The sequence below is a fragment of the Neovison vison genome, chromosome 7, assembly GCF_020171115.1.
Source record: "Neovison vison isolate M4711 chromosome 7, ASM_NN_V1, whole genome shotgun sequence".
Taxonomy (NCBI): domain Eukaryota; kingdom Metazoa; phylum Chordata; class Mammalia; order Carnivora; family Mustelidae; genus Neogale; species Neogale vison.
The window spans coordinates 154,359,907-154,380,230 of record NC_058097.1 but is presented as its reverse complement, the minus strand read 5'-3'; the positions used below and the strand labels follow the sequence as shown (position 1 = coordinate 154,380,230).

Here is a 20,324-nt window from a genome sequence, read left to right as displayed (position 1 = left end):
CCCTCTGAACTTCCACTCCGTTGTCACCCTTTGTTAACAAAACCTAGTTCCAGGCCCTGAATATATCTTATGTGGAAGAATGGTGTTCCTATAGACCACATTTGGAGATACCTAGATATTATGGTATTATTTACTGACTAGTAACTCTGACTCAAAACAAAATTTGATCACCTCACTGGTTTAAGTTAGGGGTCAGGGCAAGAGTGACAATCTAACTTGAGTCGGGGAGGTAGGGGTTGCTGGAAAGTCCTAATCTCTGATAGAAGTATCTATGTTATCTAAGCTGGGAGCTCTGGATGTGTTGATTATCTCTGTCCTTAATCATTCCCATCCTGAAGTTTGAAAGATCAATTTACTAAATAATCTCTAAAGGAAATTTGATGGGGAGTATTGAAAAAGAAAATAAACTGTAAATTGAGCTGACCCAGGGTCAAATGAATGGAATTTCCATAAATAACCCAAGATATAGATACTATTTGCCAATACAAAAAGTGAATTCATGTTAAGCAAAATAGAAAGAGGAATGTTTAGTTTCCCAGAACTCTAGATACAATGTCCAATACAGTATACATCCAGTCCACATGTGGTGATCAGTGCTTGAAATGTGGCTAGTCAGAATTAGGATGTGCTGCATGTATAAAATGTGCCTGATTTTGAAGACTTTGAATGAAAAAACAAAAAGAATGTCAAAGCTCTTTAACAGGTTTTCAGATTGATACATGTTGAAGTGATAACACTTTGGATATATTGAGGTAAATAACATATTAAAATTAATTTCATGTATTTCCTTTGAGTTTTTTAAGGTAGCTACTAGAGATGCAAAATTATGTATGTGGCTCACAATGTATTTCTGTTGGAATTGCTGCTAGAGATTATATAGCAAATATAGAAACTGATAGGCAATGTTATTGATTAGGCAATATGGAGAAACAAATATATTTTTTCCAATTTCAAAATCTGCCTTCAAATATTTACACTTAATTTACCTTCTTACCTCTCAGGAAAGACAGGGAAGTTGGCTTTAGGAGGGTTGAACACTGATTAGGACCATTGTCCTTGTTTTTTTTTTTTTTTTTCTTTTTTCTTTTCAGCGTAACAGAATTCATTGTTTTTTTTTGTTTTTGTTTTTGTTTTTCCCAATTTATTTATTTTCAGAAAAACAGTATTCATTATTTTTTCACCACACCCAGTGCTCCATGCAAGAATTCATTGTTTTTGCACCACACCCAGTGCTCCATGCAATATGTGCCCTCTCTAATACCCACCACCTGGTTCCCCCAAGCCCCCACCCCCGCCCCGTCAAAACCCTCAGATTGTTTTTCAGAGTCCATAGTCTCTCATGGTTCACCTCCCCTTCCAATTTCCCTCAACTCCCTTCTCCTCTCCATCTCCCAGGACCACTGCCATTGTTGATAAAAACTGGCTTATTTTGGGTATCCTCAAAGCATGGAAAACAAAGTGTCACTGAACATGTCACTCAGCATTTTGAGATAAGCCTTAGCATGGCAGCCATATAAAGTTTATCTCAGAAATGTCTTAAATGCTCATAACTGGTTAGGGTGTACCAGGCCAGGAGTCCATGTGAACCTGGGTTCAGTGTTTGTGACTGGGTTTGTGACTGATGGATAATCCACATGGAATCAGATGAAGATAGCTGTTGTTACTACCCCTCACTCTTTGGTAGTAGTGTTGGACTAAAACTGCCAACTCCTGCAATTTCTTGTTCTTATCCCTACTGCTTGCCCAAGATATTATGAGACTTTTTCATACCTTCTTGTCTTAAAGTATATTCTTTTTTAGACTTCTCTAAGATGCTATTTCCTATATAAATGATAGCCATGACTCTACTGAAGTCTTTTTTTATTGTGTTATGTTAGTCACCATAAAATATATCATTAGTTTTTGATGTATTGAAGTCTTTAGGTATTTCATGTTGATGCATGTTGATTTCTCCTTTCCCTGTGATGTCATCTCTTGGAAGAGGAACGGGGGTATGCATTTGTGCAAGGCTTATGGTTGATCTGCTCTATCAATAGAGCCTGCATATGTGTCTTGTTATAATAGGTAGTACTAGTATAGTAGGTAGCTGTATATTCAGACTTCATAATTTCAAAGCATGGCTACACCACTGTGATTTTAATAAAATGACTTTACTTACTCTTGCCTTTGTTTCCTCATATGTAAAATTGGACTATCAATGGTGTTTTGTTATAAGGAGGATGATCATGTAATTTATCAACCAAGCTGGGAAACTATTAAGAGTGTGTAAGGGCTTAAATGGGAATTATCCCAGGCAAATAGGAAATATGGTCATTCTACTATCATCCTACTTATAGGATTTTTAACAGGATGGACAAGTTCATATTTATAAAGTACTTAGGAGGGGATTATACAAAGTGAAATAAGTCAAGCAGAGAAAGACAATTATCATATGGTTTCACTTATATATAGAACATAAGGAATAGTGTGGGGGACTAGCAGGGAAGGGAGGGAAAACTGAATGGGAAGAATTCTGAGAGGGAGACAAACCAGGAGAGACTCTGGACTCTAGGAAACAAACTCAAGGTTACAAAAGGCAAAGGGGTGCAGGGATGGGGTAGCCGGGTGTATGAAAAATAAGTTACTTCCCCATGGGTATTCTTATTGTTTGGATGGATTTATTCTTGTCTTACCCTTTAAGGTTTTCTGAAGTGTCAGTAATGAGTAGGACACTTTATATGGCTTCACCCAGCAACTACTCCACTGCTCCAGTCTCTGAATTCCTCCTCATTTGCTTCCCTAACTACCAGAGTTGGCAGCACTGGCTGTCCCTGCCCCTCAGCCTCCTCTTCCTCCTGGCCATGGGGGCCAATGTCACTCTGCTGATCACCATCTGGCTGGAGGCCTCTCTTCATGAGCCCATGTACTACCTGCTCAGCCTCCTCTCCCTGTTGGACATCGTACTTTGCCTTACTGTCATCCCCAAGGTCCTGGCCATCTTCTGGTTTGACAGTAAATCCATCAGCTTCTCAGCCTGCTTTCTCCAGATGTTCATCATGAATAGTTTTCTGACCATGGAGTCCTGCACATTCATGGTCATGGCCTATGACCGCTATGTGGCCATCTGCCACCCACTACGATACCCAGCCATCATCACTGACCAATTTGTGATTAAAGCTACGATCTTTGTTGTGGCCCGGAATGGCCTTCTTACTATGCCTATCCCCATACTTTCTTCCCAGCTCAGATACTGTGCAGAGAACATCATCAAGAATTGTATCTGCACTAACCTGTCTGTGTCCAAACTCTCCTGTGATGACATCACCTTCAATCAGCTCTATCAGTTTGTGGCAGGCTGGACCCTACTGGGCTCTGACCTCATCCTTATTGTTCTGTCCTACTCCTTCATCCTGAAAGCTGTGCTAAGGATCAAGGCTGAGGGTGCTATGGCCAAAGCTCTAGGCACTTGTGGTTCCCACTTCATCCTCATCCTTTTCTTCAGCACAGTCCTGCTGGTTCTGGTCATCACTAACGTGGCCAGGAAGAAGATTCCCCCAGATGTCCCCATCCTGCTCAACATCCTGCACCACCTCATCCCCCCAGCTCTAAACCCCATTGTTTATGGTGTGAGAACCAAGGAGATCAAGCAGGGAATCCAGAAGCTGCTGAGAAGGTTGTAAGAGGTAAAAATGGGTGAGAGCTAACCTGGAGAATTGAAATTGATGATGGGGAATAGTTTTCATGATGAATAGGGAATTTAGTTACTTCAGGAATAAGTTTAGATTTTTCATTCTCCAAATTTTCAGTTGATTATGGGGATATTCTTATCCTGACTCCTACTTTCCCTGCACTGACTGGAACTTTAGTTTTTTTGCATTCTGGTGTTATCTGGAAATTTTTTTTTAACCTCATCTGTGTGAGAGAGACTTGTCAAGTTATATATAAGTACAGGGTCTTAATTAGAGTGAATCTCTTTTTCAAATAAAGAAAAAATAGTATTCTAGTCACTTCCAGTGCCTCTCAGTTTCCTCAATTGCTTAATACTTAGATACGTATTAGACCACTTGGTTCTACCTGACACAGTTCCAAATGGTTTTGTGTCATGAATGGACCTCCTGTGAAGTTACAGAAGTTGGCTCTAAACCTTTGATTCTTACAGTGAGAGAATGATATGTATCACCCATTGCCTCCTGTAAGCCCTGCCAGATATTGTTAATATATTTATCTATTGCCACTTCTCTGGATTATGAATTTCCTGGAGTTCTTTACTTATTTTTAATGAATTAAAAAATACTAAGATGACTCATTTTTCTATGTGTGCATTTTGTTTTAAGTGAAAGTGTGTGTCCTGTTTTCAGATGTGCTTTACTAACTTGTGTCTACCTCCCCTCCTATCTCACTTTTCTGTCAGATTTCAGGAACTATCTATATCCCCAATTTTTCCTGCTTATCTTAGATATACAGTTAAGTCGACTTATTCATTCTACTTTCAGCTCTGTTGTGTCAATCCTCATAGTCTGTGTTGGTGCCAATATAACATCCTATGGGATCTGGACAACCATATTAGTGGATTATTTGAACAAGGACAGGTGTGTTTAATTCTTTTCAGTTTCCTTCCTGATCATGCCCTAAAAATGGTGGGGATTCATGTATTAGACAATATTTCTTGGGATTAATTTGCATTGGCAACAGAGTCCCCTCTTTATTATTATTTTTTAATTATTATCTTTTTATTTTTTAAACAGGCAATTAGATAAAGAAGGTATGGTCCATATTTACAATGGAATATTACACCTCCATCAGAAAGGATGAATACCCAACTTTTAAAAAAAATTAATTTTGAAGAATGCCGGTGGAATTTTGATCGGAATGGCATTAAAAGTATAGATTGCTCTAGGCAGTATAGACATTTTAACAATGTTTATTCTTCAAATCCAAGAGCATGGAATGGTCTTCCATCTATTTGTGTCTTCTTCAATTTCTTTCATGAGTGTTCTGTAGTTCCTCAAGTACAGATCCTTTACCTCTTTGGTTAGGTTTATTCCCAGGTATCTTATGGTTCTTGGTGCTATAGTAAATGGAATTGATTCTCTAATTTCCCTTTCTGTATTTTCATTGTTAGTGTATAAGCAAATGACAGTACAGACAAAAGGTTGATATCCAGGATCTATAATGAACTCCTCAAACTCAACACACATGAAACAGGCAAACACATCAAAAAATGGGCAGAAGATATGAACAGACACTTATCCAATCAAGACATACAAATTGCTATCAGACACATGAAAAAATGTTCATTATCATTAGCCCTCAGGGAGATTCAAATTAAAACCCCATTGAAATATCACCTTACACCAGTTAGAATGGCCAAAATTAACAGAACAGGAAACATGTGCTGGAGAGGATGTGGAGAAAGGGGAACCCTCTTACACTGTTGGTGGAAATGCAAGTTGGTGCAGCCTCTTTGGAGAACAGTGTGGAGATTCCTCAAGAAATTAAAAATAGAGCTTCCCTATGACCCTGCAATTGCACTCCTTGTTATTTACCCCAAAGACACAGATGTCGTGAAAAGAAGGGCCATCTGTACCCCAATGTTTATAGCAGCAATGGCCACGGTCGCCAAACTATGGAAAGAACCAAGATGCCCTTCAACGGATGAATAGATAAGGAAGATGTGGTCCATATACACTACGGAGTATTATGCCTCCATCAGAAAGGATGAATACCTAACTTTTGTAGCAACATGGACGGGACTGGAAGAGATTATGCTGAGTGAAATAAGTCAAGCAGAGAGAGTCAATTATCATATGGTTTCACATATTTGTGGAGCATAACAAATAGCATGGAGGACAAGGGGCGTTAGAGAGGAGAAGGGAATTTGGGTAAATTGGAAGCGGAGGTGAACTATGAGAGACTATGGACTCTGAAAAACAATCTGAGTGGTTTGAAGTGGCGGGGGGCTGGGAGGTTGGGGTACCAGGTGGTGGGTATTATAGAGGGCACGGCTTGCATGGAGCACTGGGTGTGGTGAAAAAATAATGAATACTGTTTTTCTGAAAATAAATAAATTGGAAAAAAAAACATATGATAATTGACTCTCTCTGCTTGGCTTATTTCACTCAGCATAATTTCTTCCAGTCCCGTCCATGTTGCTACAAAAGTTGGATATTCGTCCTTTCTGATGGAGGCATAATACTCCATAGTGAATATGGACCACATCTTCCTTATCCATTCGTCCGTTGAAGGGCATCTTGGTTCTTTCCACAGTTTGGTGACGTGGCCATTGCTGCTATAAGCATTGGGGTACAGATGGCCCTTCTTTTCACGACATCTGTATCTTTGGGGTAAATACCCAGGAGTGAAATTGCAGGGTCATAGGGAAGTTCTATTTTTAATTTCTTGAGGAATCTCCACACTGTTCTCCAAAGAGGCTGCACCAACTTGCATTCCCACCAACAGTGTAAGAGGGTTCCTCTTTCTCCACATCCCCTCCTTGTTAGTATTTTAATGATATATTTTTTTCCATTCTTTTGTTTTCAATCATTCTGAAAATATGTCTTTTTTAAGTAACATGAATATATTCAATATGATAGTCTTAGTCTTTTACTTAATACTTGGTCCACTTACATAAATGGAATTGCTGATTGCTTTATAGCTACCGTCTTATGATTTGAATATTATCTCACACATTTTAATTTCCTCCTTCTTCTTTCTTGTCATTCTTTGGATTAATGAAATTTTTATGCCTTTGGTGATTATCTCTTTTGGTGATTATTTTGGTGATAATCCCAGAATAAAAACTGATATTCTTGACTTACTGCAGTCTATTTAAACACACTGTTTGTAGCGTTCAGGATTCCATCTAGTTGTTTTCCTTTCAGTGACATATTTTCCCTGTGTGAAGATATTTCTAAAACTTAATGTAAGTCAATGATGAGATAAGTCATCATAAAGCACTAATTTTAAAAACTATTTTACTAGAATGTAGCTAATATGTAAGATGAAGTCATTTTTCTTCCTAAAGAGTGTTTTAACTCCATCTTCCTGATCCCTGTGATATTCCAGATACCCCTAGTGATATTCCTTTCCATTACAAGTAGTACATCTCAGTTTATGTAATTCTCAGACACCTCAAAAGAAGCTATGAGCTAATCACTGCTCTTACACTTACTCTGAGTATAAATATAGAAATCTCTTTTTAACATTAGAAATGTGTGTGTATCTGCAGGAGGCAGGAACCCATGGGAGCAGAATGCCCCAACCAACTCTTCATATTTCCAGCCACAGGAGAGTGGTGGCTATTATAGGGACAATATCTTCATAAAGTTGTCCAAAGTCACAATATTCTGGTTTCTCTTCAGGTCACATAAATCTTTTCCATTCAACCAAATCCATAAGGAGAAGTCATACATTGCCTGACAGCAGTTGGATGGTCAAACTGTCATTTGGAGCAGAATTTCTCTGTAAGTATTTTTGGGAACAGTACACTGAAAAGCCAAGCACAAGTGATACTTTGAATTTGGTCTTCAACTTAATTCACTATTTATTTAAAAGTATGTTATTGTGTCCTCAGATGTTAGTATGTGAAGACCCTGAAGATCACCCATGTCAGAAAAGTATAAGGATGTTAGGGTATGGGTCAGCTCAGCTTTGTCTCTGATTATTAGAGGCATATTTTAAGTGTCTGGATTTGTGCTAACTGCCACAAAGAAAAATTGTGCATACCTTGTTTCTGACCTTAATGAGCTTTGGTCCTCCTAGGAAAGGTGGCTAAGAACTATAGATCCAGGCAGAGAAATAAAACTGAAAAAGGAACCAACAGAATTCCCAGAGTGTCCCTGGAGGAAGACCATTCCATGCTCATGGATCAGAATAATATGCATTGTTAAAATGTCTATACTGTCTAGAGAAATCTATACTTTTAGTGCCATTCCGATAATTTTTCAAAGCATTTTTCAAAGAGCTGGAGCAAACAATCCTAAAATTTTTATGGAATCAGAAGAGACCCCGAATTGCTAAGGAAATGTTGAAAAAGAAAAATCAAACTGGGGACATCACATTGCTTGATTTCAAGCTTTACTACAAAGCTGTGGTCACCAAGACAGCATGGTACTGGCATAAAAACAGACACATAGACCAGTGGAACAGAGGAGAGAGCCCAGATATGGACCATCAATGCTATGGTCAAATAATCTTCAACAAAACAGAAAAAAATATACAGTGGAAAAAAGACAGTCTCTTCAATAAATGGTGTTGGGAAAATTGGACAGCTATGTGTGGAAAATAACTTTTGAATTAGGAGACCAGAGATTGGGCAGAACTGTGCTCAGTTAAGTAAAGATAATGGGAGAAGCAGCCAATATGATATTAAAGCTGAGCAGAGCTGAGGTTAGGACTGGCAGCACGAGGTGGCAGTCTTGGATTAGGGTAGCCTAAATCAGTGGTTAGGTCCATTACGACAGGTGGGTGTAGCTTTGTCATTCTCAAAGCATGGTCCCTGGAAAAGCAGTATTGACATTACCTGGGAACTTGTTAGAAATGTAAATTCTTGGCTTTCCCCCCCGCAGAACTATTGAATTGGCAATTCTGGAGGTTGGTATCAGCAATCTGCGTTTCAACTAGTTCTCCAGGTGATCTCATTTGAGATCCACTGGTCTAGATAAAGGAGAATCCTGATGAGACACAGAATGAATCTATCCTGTAGATTCAAGAAAAAAAAAAAAAAAAAAAACCAAAACAGCTCTAAACCTTGATTGGGAGATGTGTGTGTGTGTGTGTGTGTGTGTGTGTGTGCGTGCGCGCGCGCGCGCCTGTGCAAACGCCTGGGGGCACCCCAATAACATGCCACAAATTCCACCTGTGAGAGATGGTTTTTCCCCTGCCTCAGAGGAGAACACAGCAGACCCCTGCAACTTCTTCCCATCAGGGTCTGGAATGGTTAGGATACTTGAAAAGAACTGAAGCTCCAGTTGTGCAGTGTCCTGTCTTGGGGGCATATTTCAGTATTCCTTTAGTTCTTCTCTTGTTCTAGAGGCCTCATTTCCTTATTTTTTTTCCCTACCCAGGAAATATAGTGTTTTTTATTTAATTATTTTAAGTTACTTACCAAATATAGATGCAAGTAAGATACTTGCAAATAAGAGGCAAGTAAGATATCTTTTGTATTTATTATTTTCACCGTAAGGTTTTACCACTAATTTTTTTCCCATTCTGCCTTATTCAGCTTTTTACTGAGTGTTAAACAAAAATACTGGTGGTTCACAGTACAGAAAGATATGGAGATGCTAATTTAAAAGGGCCAAGGGTATTATGATGCTTTCAATAATCTGTCAGTTTCATGTATCTGACTTGTACTTATTGAGTGCCTGTGATGTCAGCAGATGAATGAGGTCCTTTTCTCCGAGCTATGATAAAAAGACAAGACTCCCTTGCTGACAGATGGAGCACTGAATGTTTGGAAAACAAATAGGAAATGTTATTTGTGTAGGAGAGTTTTTAAAAAATGTTTTAATAGCAGCATGCTCAGGATATTTAAGAATCATAGAGAAACAATGGAAAGGGAAAGCATCTAGATATGCATGCAGAAAGAGTAACAAGAAAAAGCATTCCTAAAAGCTGTAACTCTTGGTCCAGATAGGATGGGACAAACAGAAGTTAGTTATTTGAGGGCAAGAGAGTTGATGTAGGAGGAGGATATGACTTGTAAAAACACAGAGGTGAGACAAAGTGCAAAGCATGTTCTATCAGTGGCTCGGTCTATGTGTGGAGTTGGAATATACTTGTGAAGGGAGTTATTCTTTATTCATAAATTATGAGTGCTAAGGACATTGTTTTAACAAAGAGTAACTTGTACAATTTAAACTTTAGACAGATTTTATGTCAGCAGAACCATGGAGAAACTTGACAGCCTAGAACAGAGGCAGGTACATTGGTTAGGAGGTTACTAATGAAACAGTCAAACCCTGAATTCATGTCTTTTCTTTCAACCAGTTTCAGGCCCACTTGACCGTCATGGTACTATTTCTCAACAACACAGGCACCCAGGTGACTGAATTCCTGATGATCTGCTTCCCAGGAATGCAGGACACACAGCACTGGCTATCTGTTGTCCTGGCTCCCCTCCTGGTTTTGGCCATTGGGGCTAACTCTGTGTTGTTAATCACCATCCAGCAGGAGACATCTCTGCACGAACCCATGTACTACCTGCTTGCCATCCTCTCCATGCTGGATATCATCCTCTGCCTCACTGTCATCCCTAAGGTCAGACCCCACTCTAGATTCACTTCCAGGCACTCATTCATCTTTCTGTGAATAGTATTGTTTTGCTACTGTAAATCCTCCTACCCCTGAAGGCAAACCCTCAAAGAGTTGTCCATACCATCACACTGGGTCCATCACATCTCCCACACATGTCCCCCTTCTCATTCTCAGTGTCCACTTTTTTTTTAAGGTTTCATTTTTAAGGTTTCATTTTTTCCCAACTAATGAGTCCTCTCTCAATGTTTCAGTCAGTGATGTGCCAAGTTTTGACCTTCTTTTTACTTCTAGGGAGAGATTCTTCTTGACTCAGAATGACCCCACATTTACATCTAAGAGCTCTAGAATTTATTTTCTAAAAATGTAACTGGATATATGTTTACATCATATGCCGAGATAAGAATAATAATTGGAAGAGGTTCCTTCCTTCCTTCCTTCCTCTTTCTTTCTTTCTTCTTTTTATTTCTTTTTTTTTTTTTTTGGAAGAGGTTTCTTATGTGTACAGAGAGATTAGAGGGTATTCAAATATAAGTATTAGACTTACTGAGTTTTGATGTTCTTGTGATGCATTTAGGTGGGCAGATGTGTTCAGCTGGAGTTCGGATAAGAACTCTAAGGTTGACCAAGAGAAGACAGCCTAGAAACAAATACTTACAAGCAAAAGGCATGGTCTATAAATGGAGAGAAAAGGGTATAAATCTGGCTCTAATTGGGATGCCCTTAGAAGATACTTGAAATTAGAATATTGTACCAGCTGGGATTATGGGGATTATGGGGACTGTGGTTTGGGGATATAGATGGTTGTTGAAACCATGGGGGTTTCAACAGGTTAGGTACCCTGGGATGTGAATAGATGCAGTTTTTGAGAATAATGATTCTGGCAGGTCCTGCTCATCTTCTGGTTCAACATGAAGACCATCAGCTTTGCAGGCTGCTTTCTGCAGATGTTCGTCATGAATACATTCCTTCCCATGGAGTCCTCCACCTTTCTGGTCATGGCATATGACCGCTATGTGGCCATTTGCCATCCTCTACGCTACTCATCCATCATCACTGAAAAATTTGTCATTTATGCAGCCATCTTCATTGTCTTTCGCAATTTGCTAGCCACATTACCTACACCAGTTTTGGCTGCCAGGCTCAACTACTGTGCCAGCAATGTTGTAGAGAACTGTATCTGTGCCAACATTTCTGTAGCAAAGCTCTCCTGTGGGGATATTCACCTAAATAAGCTCTACCAGTTTATAAGTGTTTGGTGTCTACTGGGTTCTGACCTCGTGCTAATCTTGCTATCCTACTGCTTTATCCTGAGGGCTGTTATGCGTCTGCAGTCAGGAGGTACAGCCACCAAAGCCTTGAGTACTTGTGGTTCCCATCTCTTTCTTATACTTTTCTTCTATACGTTGCTGCTAGTATTTATCTTCACAAACAAGGCAAGAAAGAAGGTGCCCTCAGAGGTACCCATTCTTCTCAATGTCTTACACCACCTAATCCCACCAGCCCTGAATCCCATTGTTTATGGAGTACGAACCCAGGAAATCAAGCAAGGGATTATCAAGATACTCAAGTACCAGTTCTGAGAGGTACGAGTCAAAGACCAGGGATTATGGAAATTTGTTTTAGTGTTGGTTTCATCTGAATGCCACAAGGAACATATTTACATCCGTGATGCTACCCTCATCTTGAACTTAAACCTTCTCCAGCCACTATCACAATATTTACCCTCACAACTCCTCCTCAAACCCTCTTGAACACATGTTTGGGCTTCAAATGCCCTTTTATTCTAACCCCTTGCCATCACAATCCTTCAATTTTCGCTCACTAAATGATTACTTTTTACATACTTCTCAGTCTTTACATTCTGAGTCCCTGTCACAATTAATTCATAGGGCGAGGATGAGACAACACTTTAAATAGAACATGGGAAATATGACTCGGGTCAGGGCAACCAGTGAGGATGTAATTTGAATAGTCTAAATGAAAAGTAATAATGACTTGGATTAAGGTGGTGAGTAAAAATTGAAGTGATGGGTCACAAGATTTGCTGAGAGTCTGTATTTAGGGTATAAAAGATGGAGAGGAATAAAGGATGAATCCAGGCCTTTTTTTTTTTTTAAAGGTTTAAAAGGTTTTTTTTAATTTAAATTAAATTTAGGTAACATATAGTGTATTATTTGTTTTAGGGGTGGAATTTAGTGACTCATCAGTTACATATAACACCCTTGCTCATTGCCTCAAGTGCCCTCCTTCACCAGTTACCCCATCCAACCACCCACCTCCCCTGAAGAAACCTCAGTCTGTTTCCTATAAAGAGGCTCTTTATGGTTTGCCTCCCTTTCAGTTTTTTTCCCATTTTATTTTTCCTATGCTTTCCCCATGTGCATCTGTTTTGTTTCTTGAATTCCACACATGAGTGAAATAATATGATATTTGTCTTCTTCTGACTTATTTCATTTAGCCTAATACCCTCTAGTTACATCCATGTTGCTGTAAATGACAGGATTTCATTTTTTTTTTTTTTTAGATTTTATTTATTTGACAGACAGAGATCACAAGTAGGCAGAGGGGGAGGCAGAGAGAGAGAGGCAGAAGCAGGTTCCCTGCTGAGCAGAGAGCCTGATGTGGGACTTGATTCCCAGACCCTGGGACCATGACTTGAGCCAAAGGCAGAGTCTTTAACCCACTGAGCCATCCAGGCACCCCTTAGATTTCATTCTTTTTGATAGATGAGTAATATTCCATAATATATCTATACCACTCTTTTTTTTTTTAAGATTTTTATTTATTTGAGAGAGAGAGAGAGAGACAAAGAGAGACAGGGACAGAGAGAGAGAGAGAAAGGAGGGGAGGCAGCAGCAGAGCGGGGGAACAAACTACCCCCTGAGCAGGGAGCCTGACATGAGGCTCAATCCTAACACCCTGGGACCATGACCTGAACCGAAGGTAGATGCTTAACCAACTGAGCTATTTAGGTACCCCTATACCACATCTTCTTTATCCATTTATCTGTCTATGGACTTCTGGGTTCTTTCCATATTTTTTAAAGTTTTAATTTAAATTCCCGTTAGTTAACATGCAGTGTAATATTAGTTTCAGGTGTACAGTATACTGATTCAACACTTCTGCACAACACCCAGTGCTGATCACAACAAATACACTCCTTGATCTCCATTACCTATTTAACCCACTCTTCCACCCACCTCCATTCTGGTAACCATCAGTTTATTTTCTATATGTAAGAGTCTATTTCTCCAAGGCTTTTTTTCAAGAGTAGTTGGAAAGTCAAAAGTGCCATTAACTGAGGATCCAGTTTTATATGTGATATTAGAAGTTTAGCTTCAGACACTTAACTCTATTTCCATATTGAACTCCTACAAATGACACCCTTTAAAATGAATTTTATGACTACTAAATATCCAAATGGAGAAGTAAAAGTAAGCAACTGGACTTGTGGCACTGTTCAGGGACCAGGTGTAAGCCAGAGACAGAAGTTTGAGTCATCAGAGTATATTTTTAATTTTTATTTTTTTAAGATTTTATTTATTTATTTGACAGACAGAGATCACAAGCAGGCAGAGAGGCAGTCAGAGAGAGAGAGAGGAGGAAGCAGGCTCCCCGCTGAGCAGAGAGCCCGATGCGGGGCTCGATCCCAGAACCCTGAGATCATGACCTGAGCCAAAGGCAGCGGCTTAACCCACTGAGCCACCCAGGCGCCCCCAAGTCATCAGAGTATAAAGTATGTATTTAATCCCATTTAAATGTGTGATACAAATTATGTCAATGAATTATCCACTTATTCTTATCCCTTTCTTCAAGAAATTTGTTCACATGTTGGGTACTCTGGATGCATACTTGGCTGCCACCTCCCAAAGACTATAATCCCAGCAAGATCAGAGACTGTTTAATTTTTCTTTGTATCTAGCACTTTGTAGGTGCTTTTTCAATTAATAAATAATTTTGACTCTCAAAACTTTTGTTCTCACTATGTGGATCTGGATTATGGAGTCTTGATCCAAACAGTAGTATTTGTGGATGAAATTTCATATACTGTTATTAGTAAGCAATAAAAGTTATATAACTTTTTTAGGAAGAAAGGCATTCATTAGTATAGTTTAGCAGAGTAATGGGCTTCTTATATTCAAAATCAATGATAGAACTTTAAAGTAATATTTAAATAGTTGCAAAACATAAGCAGTAAGCTCCTTGATGTCAGCTTGGCAGTGATTTCTTTGGATGGATGATACCAAAAGCAAAGGCAACAAAAGCAAAAATGAACTATTGGGACTACATCAAAGTAAAAAGCTTCTGCACAGCAAAGGAAATCATCAACAGAATGAAAAGGCAATCTGTTAAATGGGAGAAAATATTTGCAAATCATATTACCTGATAAGGGGCCAATATTCAAAATATATAACAAACTTGTACAACTCAAAAGCAAAAAAAAAAAAAAAAAGGCAAAAAAGATAATCTGATTAAATACTGGATGGAAGATCTAATAGACATTTTTCCAAAGAAGACATACAGAAGGCCAAGAGGTATATGACAAGGTGCTCAACATCACTTATCATCAAGGAAATGCACATCAAAACCCCAGCAAGAGGGTTGCTGGGGGGAGGGGGGTTGGGAGAAGAGGGGTGGGGTTATGGACATTGGGGAGGGTATGTGCTTTGGTGAGTGCTGTGAAGTGTGTAAACCTGGAGATTCACAGACCTGTACCCCTGGGGATAAAAATATATGTTTATAAAAAATAAAAAAAATTAAATAAAAAAAATTTTTAAAAAAATCTTCTAACTGTGTATGGTGACAAATGTTAAGTAGACTTACTGTAGTGATCATTTCACAATATATTCAAATATCAAATCCTTATGTTGTGCACCTGAAACTAATATGTTGTGTCAATTATGCCTCAATAAAATTATGCCTTGTAATTACACCTCAATAAAAACACAAATTAAATAAAGACATTCACACAGGAGGATGTTATTAAACATGTTGTCAGTAGGAAAAAAACCTCTGACTGGGCAGGCTGAATGTGTTCCTGCCTCCACCACTCCAAGTGAGATCCCAGAATCCCTTGTAAAGTGTATGGGGAAAGATGATTGTTTTAGGTCTCCTTTATTTACAGCTACCCTGGCCAGATTTAATAACCTACTATTCAGCTCAGATCTGCCTCCACTGACATCCAGTCTAGGAGTAATGAGGATGAAATTATGCAATAAGTCCATATTTGAAGAAGATACTTCAAGTTGGGCACCATTGTAATTAAACTTGCCCAAAACATAGGAGTGTTCTCTCTGTTGTAAGCATTCCAGCTACTATACTATTATAACAATAGGGTCTAACCTTTAAACTCTGGCCTCTTCTGTATGTCTCTGGTTTGTAGGATTGGGTCCCTGTCTAGTTCTTTGAATGTGAGTTCCCCTTTACTAGTTTTGCATTGACCTCTAGTCTTTGTCAGGTCTTGGTATTCACCTGTTTTTTTGTTGTTGTTGTTTAAGATTTTATTTATTTATTTGTCAGAGAGAGAGAGCACAAGCAGGCAGAGTGTCAGGCTGGGGTGGAGAGAAAAGCAGGTTCCCCACTGAGCAAGGAGCCTGATGTGGAACTCCATCCCCGGACCCTGGGATCATGATCTGAGCCGAAGGCAGGGGCTTCAGTGACTGAGCCACCCAAGCATGCCTGATAATCACCGTCTTTTTTTTTTTTTTTAAAGATCTTATTTATTTATTTGACAGACAGAGAGATCACGAGTAGGCAGAGAGGCAGGCAGAGAGAAAGGGGGGTGGTGGTGAAAAGAAGCAAGCTCTCTGCTGAACAGAGAGACTGATGTGGGGCTCAATCCCAGGACCCTGAGATCATGACCTGAGCTGAAGGCAGAGGCTTAACCCACTGAGCCACCCAGGCCCCCCCAAGAAATAATTTTTTTTTAGTTTTTTTTCTTTTATTTATTTATACAATTTATTAAATAAATAAATAAATAGATAAATGATTCAATCATAAAAAAAGGAAAAAAAAAGAAATCACTTTAGATGATTGATGGAAAGATGCTGGTAAATATATATAGGTGTAAGTTTTATCTATTTCATAATAGTAGTTGATAAAATTTGCTTTTAGAAGTAAATCCCACTTTTATTTTCAGAAGTGTCACTGGTATTTAGTTACAAGTATTTTGCATTAAGGTCTTTCTCTGAAATAGCAATATTTCAACAGTGAAATTTTAGTTGGATATCTGGTCTATATAATAAAGGTGTATAATGTGAATGGAATTTAGACCTAATATTCCCTGCAATTATTGTTTATTATTAGGGTGATATACATGTATTTTCATTTTCAAGGATATACTAATAGGAGTCCGATAGTAGCAAAATGGAAGACTGTTAGAAGAAAGACTTATACTGAATGGAGGATTTAAAAAAAACAGACAATGTGTGGCAGACCAAACCTGACGTAGGTCAGTAATTTGTCAAATAGTTTCTTTCAAGACAAATGGCCTATATTTTGGGAACTGTACTGATAGTGGACTTTGAGGTACTTCCATCTTAGGGTCAGAAGGCAGGAACCCATAATTTTAGGTATAGTAGAACTTCCCGGAATTGATATCTCCCCCATCAGTAATTCTGGGAACATGTGAATCCTAAAGACCAGATGAAGACGCAGATAGTATGACAACTTTCTCATTGTGCTTTGTCTGTGGGCCCCCCCCCCGGATATTGGAAAAAGAAGTCAACATACATGTAGCCCTGCCATTAGGAAGGACCATAGATTTCCTTTGGCCAGGTGAATGCAGGCTGGGACCTGTAAATGATGTACATGTACAAATGATCTTATAGGAAGGCTTGAATTTCAACCTGTGAATGAAATCATGTATTGTGCTCTTTGGAAGTTATCCCCAATACAATGTTTATATTTCCCATTTAGTTTCAACTATCATGGTGGGGGGGATGTCAATAGGGGAAGTGTTCATGTCGATGCTTAAAGGCAAGAAATATGAAAACAAGACTCAATAGCAAGCATAATACCTATCTTAAGGCAGAACATGGTTTCATAGACCTTCATAGAATGAGATTTATATTCTAAAATAACTTGTTCATTGTTTTCATATAACAGAAGAAGATGCCGAACCTCAGTGAGGGTGCTAATTTGTTCCTGGTTACAAATCTCGTATGTGGCTATGCAAGTACTCGAGTGCAGAATTTCTAACTCACCATCTCAGGATTTTTCTCTTTTTCAAGTTGCTTACTGTACTTATTTATACCTCATTTCTTTATACCTAATTTCTACTTCGTTCTATGGAGAGGAAAATATGTCTTCAATGTTAGGGGGTCCAGATTGCATTATATTCTGTCAGCATATGTGTTCTTCAATAACTGTACATTTGTTCTGTGCATCTTTGTGCCCTTGAAATCTAACAAAGTTGCTATACCAGAGCAGTTGCCTAGAAAATCTTGGTTCAATAAGTAGTGGTCTTAGTATATTTAAGTTTCATTACTGGAACATCTGATGCTGTGACATATTTGTACACCAAGCAGAACCCTATATACATATCACACGTTTGAATCCTGAAGATGAAGCTTCATGCACACAATGGTGTGAAGAGAGTAAAGATGAGGCTTTGCGTGATAACTTCTCTGAAACCCAGGTAATCCCATTTCTCCACATGTGAGCAATTCTTGAAAGGGCTCTGCCCTTTTGAGGGTTGCACCAGGAGGACACAATATTTTCTTGAACAAGGATAGGAAGAGAAGAAAGTGATTGGCTTGTTTGGCAGTAACTGAAAGAACTTTACATATGAACTCTAGCTATGTTTTTGTCTTTCAGAGCTGACATTTAAATACTGTGGTCTTATTCAACATTTAAAATCCACAGTTATAAATATATGTATTTTAAGGATTTCTTTTTTGGAAAGAGAAAGAGAGAGCACAAGTGTAGTGGAGAGGGACAGAGAAAGAGGGAGAGAGAGAACGAAGCAGACTCCTAGCTGAGCACAGAACCAAATGCAGGACTTGATCTCATGACCCTTAGATCATGACCTGAGATAAAATTGAGTTGGATGCTTAACTGACTGAGCCACCAAACACCCCCACAGTTATATAATTTTTGAAAAATTACCTGTACAGAAATAGTAAATACGGTATTAACTGGGATTTAGTTTTCAACTAGAATTCATTCTCCTGAGTTTTCATGTTTTAGACAAAATAGAACTATAAGGATTGGGGGAAAAATTTAAAAATTCACAGAAATGCTACATTTTTCTTGGGGAAGTGTCAATACTTGAAGCATAGGAATAGAGTCAAGAAGTTGTTTCAGATTTAAACTTACTTCTTTCCTTGATCTTATATCTCAACTTAAGTGAAGCTATGAGTTTCAACCTAATTTTCCATTAACTGATTTATAAGTCACCCTAATTTAGGAATGCAGAGATCCAGTTGTCCTTATTGCCACCCTTTGTTCAGTATTCTCTGGATTCCTTGCTTGATCTCCTGGGTTCTTACTCCATAAACAATGGGGTTGAGGGCTGCAGGGATGACATGGTGGAGGACATTGAGCAAGACTGGCACATCCGGGGAGACTTTCTTCTTCGCCACATGAGTGAGCACAAAGACCAGAAGGATGGTGCTGAAGAAGAGGATAAGAATGAAGTGGGAACCACATGTGCTCAGGGCCTTGGCCACGGCACCCTCTGCCTTGAGTCTCAGGACAGCTCGAAGGATGAGGCTGTAAGAGAGGAAGATGAGGATGAGGTCAGATCCTAGCAGGGTCCAGCCTCCCGCAAACTGGAGGAGGCGATTGATGGTGACATCATCACAGGATAGCCGGGAAACAGACATATTGGCACAGATGCAGTTCTCAATGATATTGCTCCCACAGTATTTGAGCCGGGCAGAGAGGATGGGAATTGACACTGTAAGAAGTGCATTCCTGGCCAAAATGAAAATGGCAGCCTTGACTACAAACTGATCAGTGATGATGGATGGGTACCTCAGTGGGTGACAGATAGCTACATAGCGGTCATAGGCCATGACCATGAATGTGCAGGACTCCATGGCAAGGAAGCAATTCATGATGTACATCTGGAGGAAGCAGGCATAGAAGCTGATGGACCTGAAATCAAACCAAAAGATGGCCAGGACCTTGGGAATGACAGTGAGACAGAGCACCATGTCCAGTAGAGAGAGCAGGCTGAGTAAGTAGTACATAGGCTGGTGTAGAGAGACCTCCAGCCGGATGGTGATTAGGAGAATAGTATTAGCCCCCATGGCCAAGAGGAAGAGGAGGCTGAGGGGCAGGGATAGCCAGTGCTGCCAGCTGGGGGATCTGATGAAACAATTCAGAAGGAACTCTGAAACCCCATTGGAGCCATTTCTGTGAGGTGTCATCTTGTGGATTTTGTTTCTACAGATTCTCTTTGATGATCTAAAAAGATAGGATTAGAATTAGTTTCTGACTGTAGTTAAAATGGAAGATAAATTCAGCGTCATTGTAATCACTTTAGTGCTCAAGCAGGTTATCTTGCTTTCACTGGAGATTTTGCATGTTATATAGAGAAAGAAATTAATTTCAGTCTTTAGCAAATTTTATTTCTTCTCATTTCTCGAATATTTCTAATTCCTTAATGAAGCAATCTTATAAAATAGAATTAGCAATTTCAGTTAGCTGTGAGTCAGCATCCTCACTTTTGGAAAAATAGGCCCTCTGTTTTCAGTAGTGTGAAGGTGGTGAGATTGGTCTTCAGTTAGTCCTCTCTGTATCCCTTTACCCAGTTGCCCAGCTAATGTCCCCAACTTCCAGCAAGTACTGCAGAGTGTTGTCACTCCTTTCTTCCTATGTACCTTTTTTTCACCATTTATATACAGGAGACACAAAGATTAAGTATTATCCTTATTCTCAAGAAAGTGACAATCCATTGGGGATAAAAAAGATAGATAAGTATGAAGACAATGGTAAGTATAATGACAGAGTAGTATGCAGAATATTTTGGGAGTGTAGGTGAAGATTAACTTCATTCACGTGGAAGTTAAGTGTTACCAGGACTCCCCTCCTCCTGAATTTTTTTTTTGAAGATTTTGTTTATTTCACAGAGAGACACA

General features: G+C 39.1%; 3 protein-coding genes across 3 annotated transcripts; 2 read left to right on the top strand and 1 right to left on the bottom strand.

Moving 5' to 3' along the window:
* The first annotated feature begins 2,699 nt into the window (after positions 1-2,699).
* On the top strand, positions 2,700-3,659 carry LOC122914239 (olfactory receptor 56A4-like). Its single transcript, XM_044260868.1, has one exon. It carries the CDS (start codon positions 2,700-2,702, stop codon positions 3,657-3,659), a length of 960 nt encoding a protein of 319 aa, XP_044116803.1.
* A 6,331-nt stretch (positions 3,660-9,990) lies between these two features.
* Positions 9,991-11,816, top strand: LOC122914238 (olfactory receptor 56A4-like). Its single transcript, XM_044260867.1, has 2 exons — positions 9,991-10,239; positions 11,121-11,816. The coding sequence occupies exons 1-2, from the start codon at positions 9,991-9,993 to the stop codon at positions 11,814-11,816; spliced, it is 945 nt and encodes a 314-aa protein (XP_044116802.1).
* Positions 11,817-18,668: 6,852 nt separating this feature from the next.
* On the bottom strand, positions 18,669-19,613 carry LOC122913555 (olfactory receptor 56A3). The gene has a single exon (XM_044260243.1). It carries the CDS (start codon positions 19,611-19,613, stop codon positions 18,669-18,671), a length of 945 nt encoding a protein of 314 aa, XP_044116178.1.
* Positions 19,614-20,324: the final 711 nt, after the last annotated feature.

Excerpts from the sequence above, each read along its gene's own strand:
- LOC122913555 (XM_044260243.1), bottom strand. The coding sequence starts at position 19,613 with ATGACACCTCACAGAAATGGCTCCAATGGGGTTTCAGAGTTCCTTCTG.
- LOC122914238 (XM_044260867.1), top strand. The coding sequence starts at position 9,991 with ATGGTACTATTTCTCAACAACACAGGCACCCAGGTGACTGAATTCCTG. Across the intron at positions 10,240-11,120 it reads GCCTCACTGTCATCCCTAAG|GTCCTGCTCATCTTCTGGTT; the intron begins GTCAGACCCCAC and ends TGATTCTGGCAG.
- LOC122914239 (XM_044260868.1), top strand. The coding sequence starts at position 2,700 with ATGAGTAGGACACTTTATATGGCTTCACCCAGCAACTACTCCACTGCT.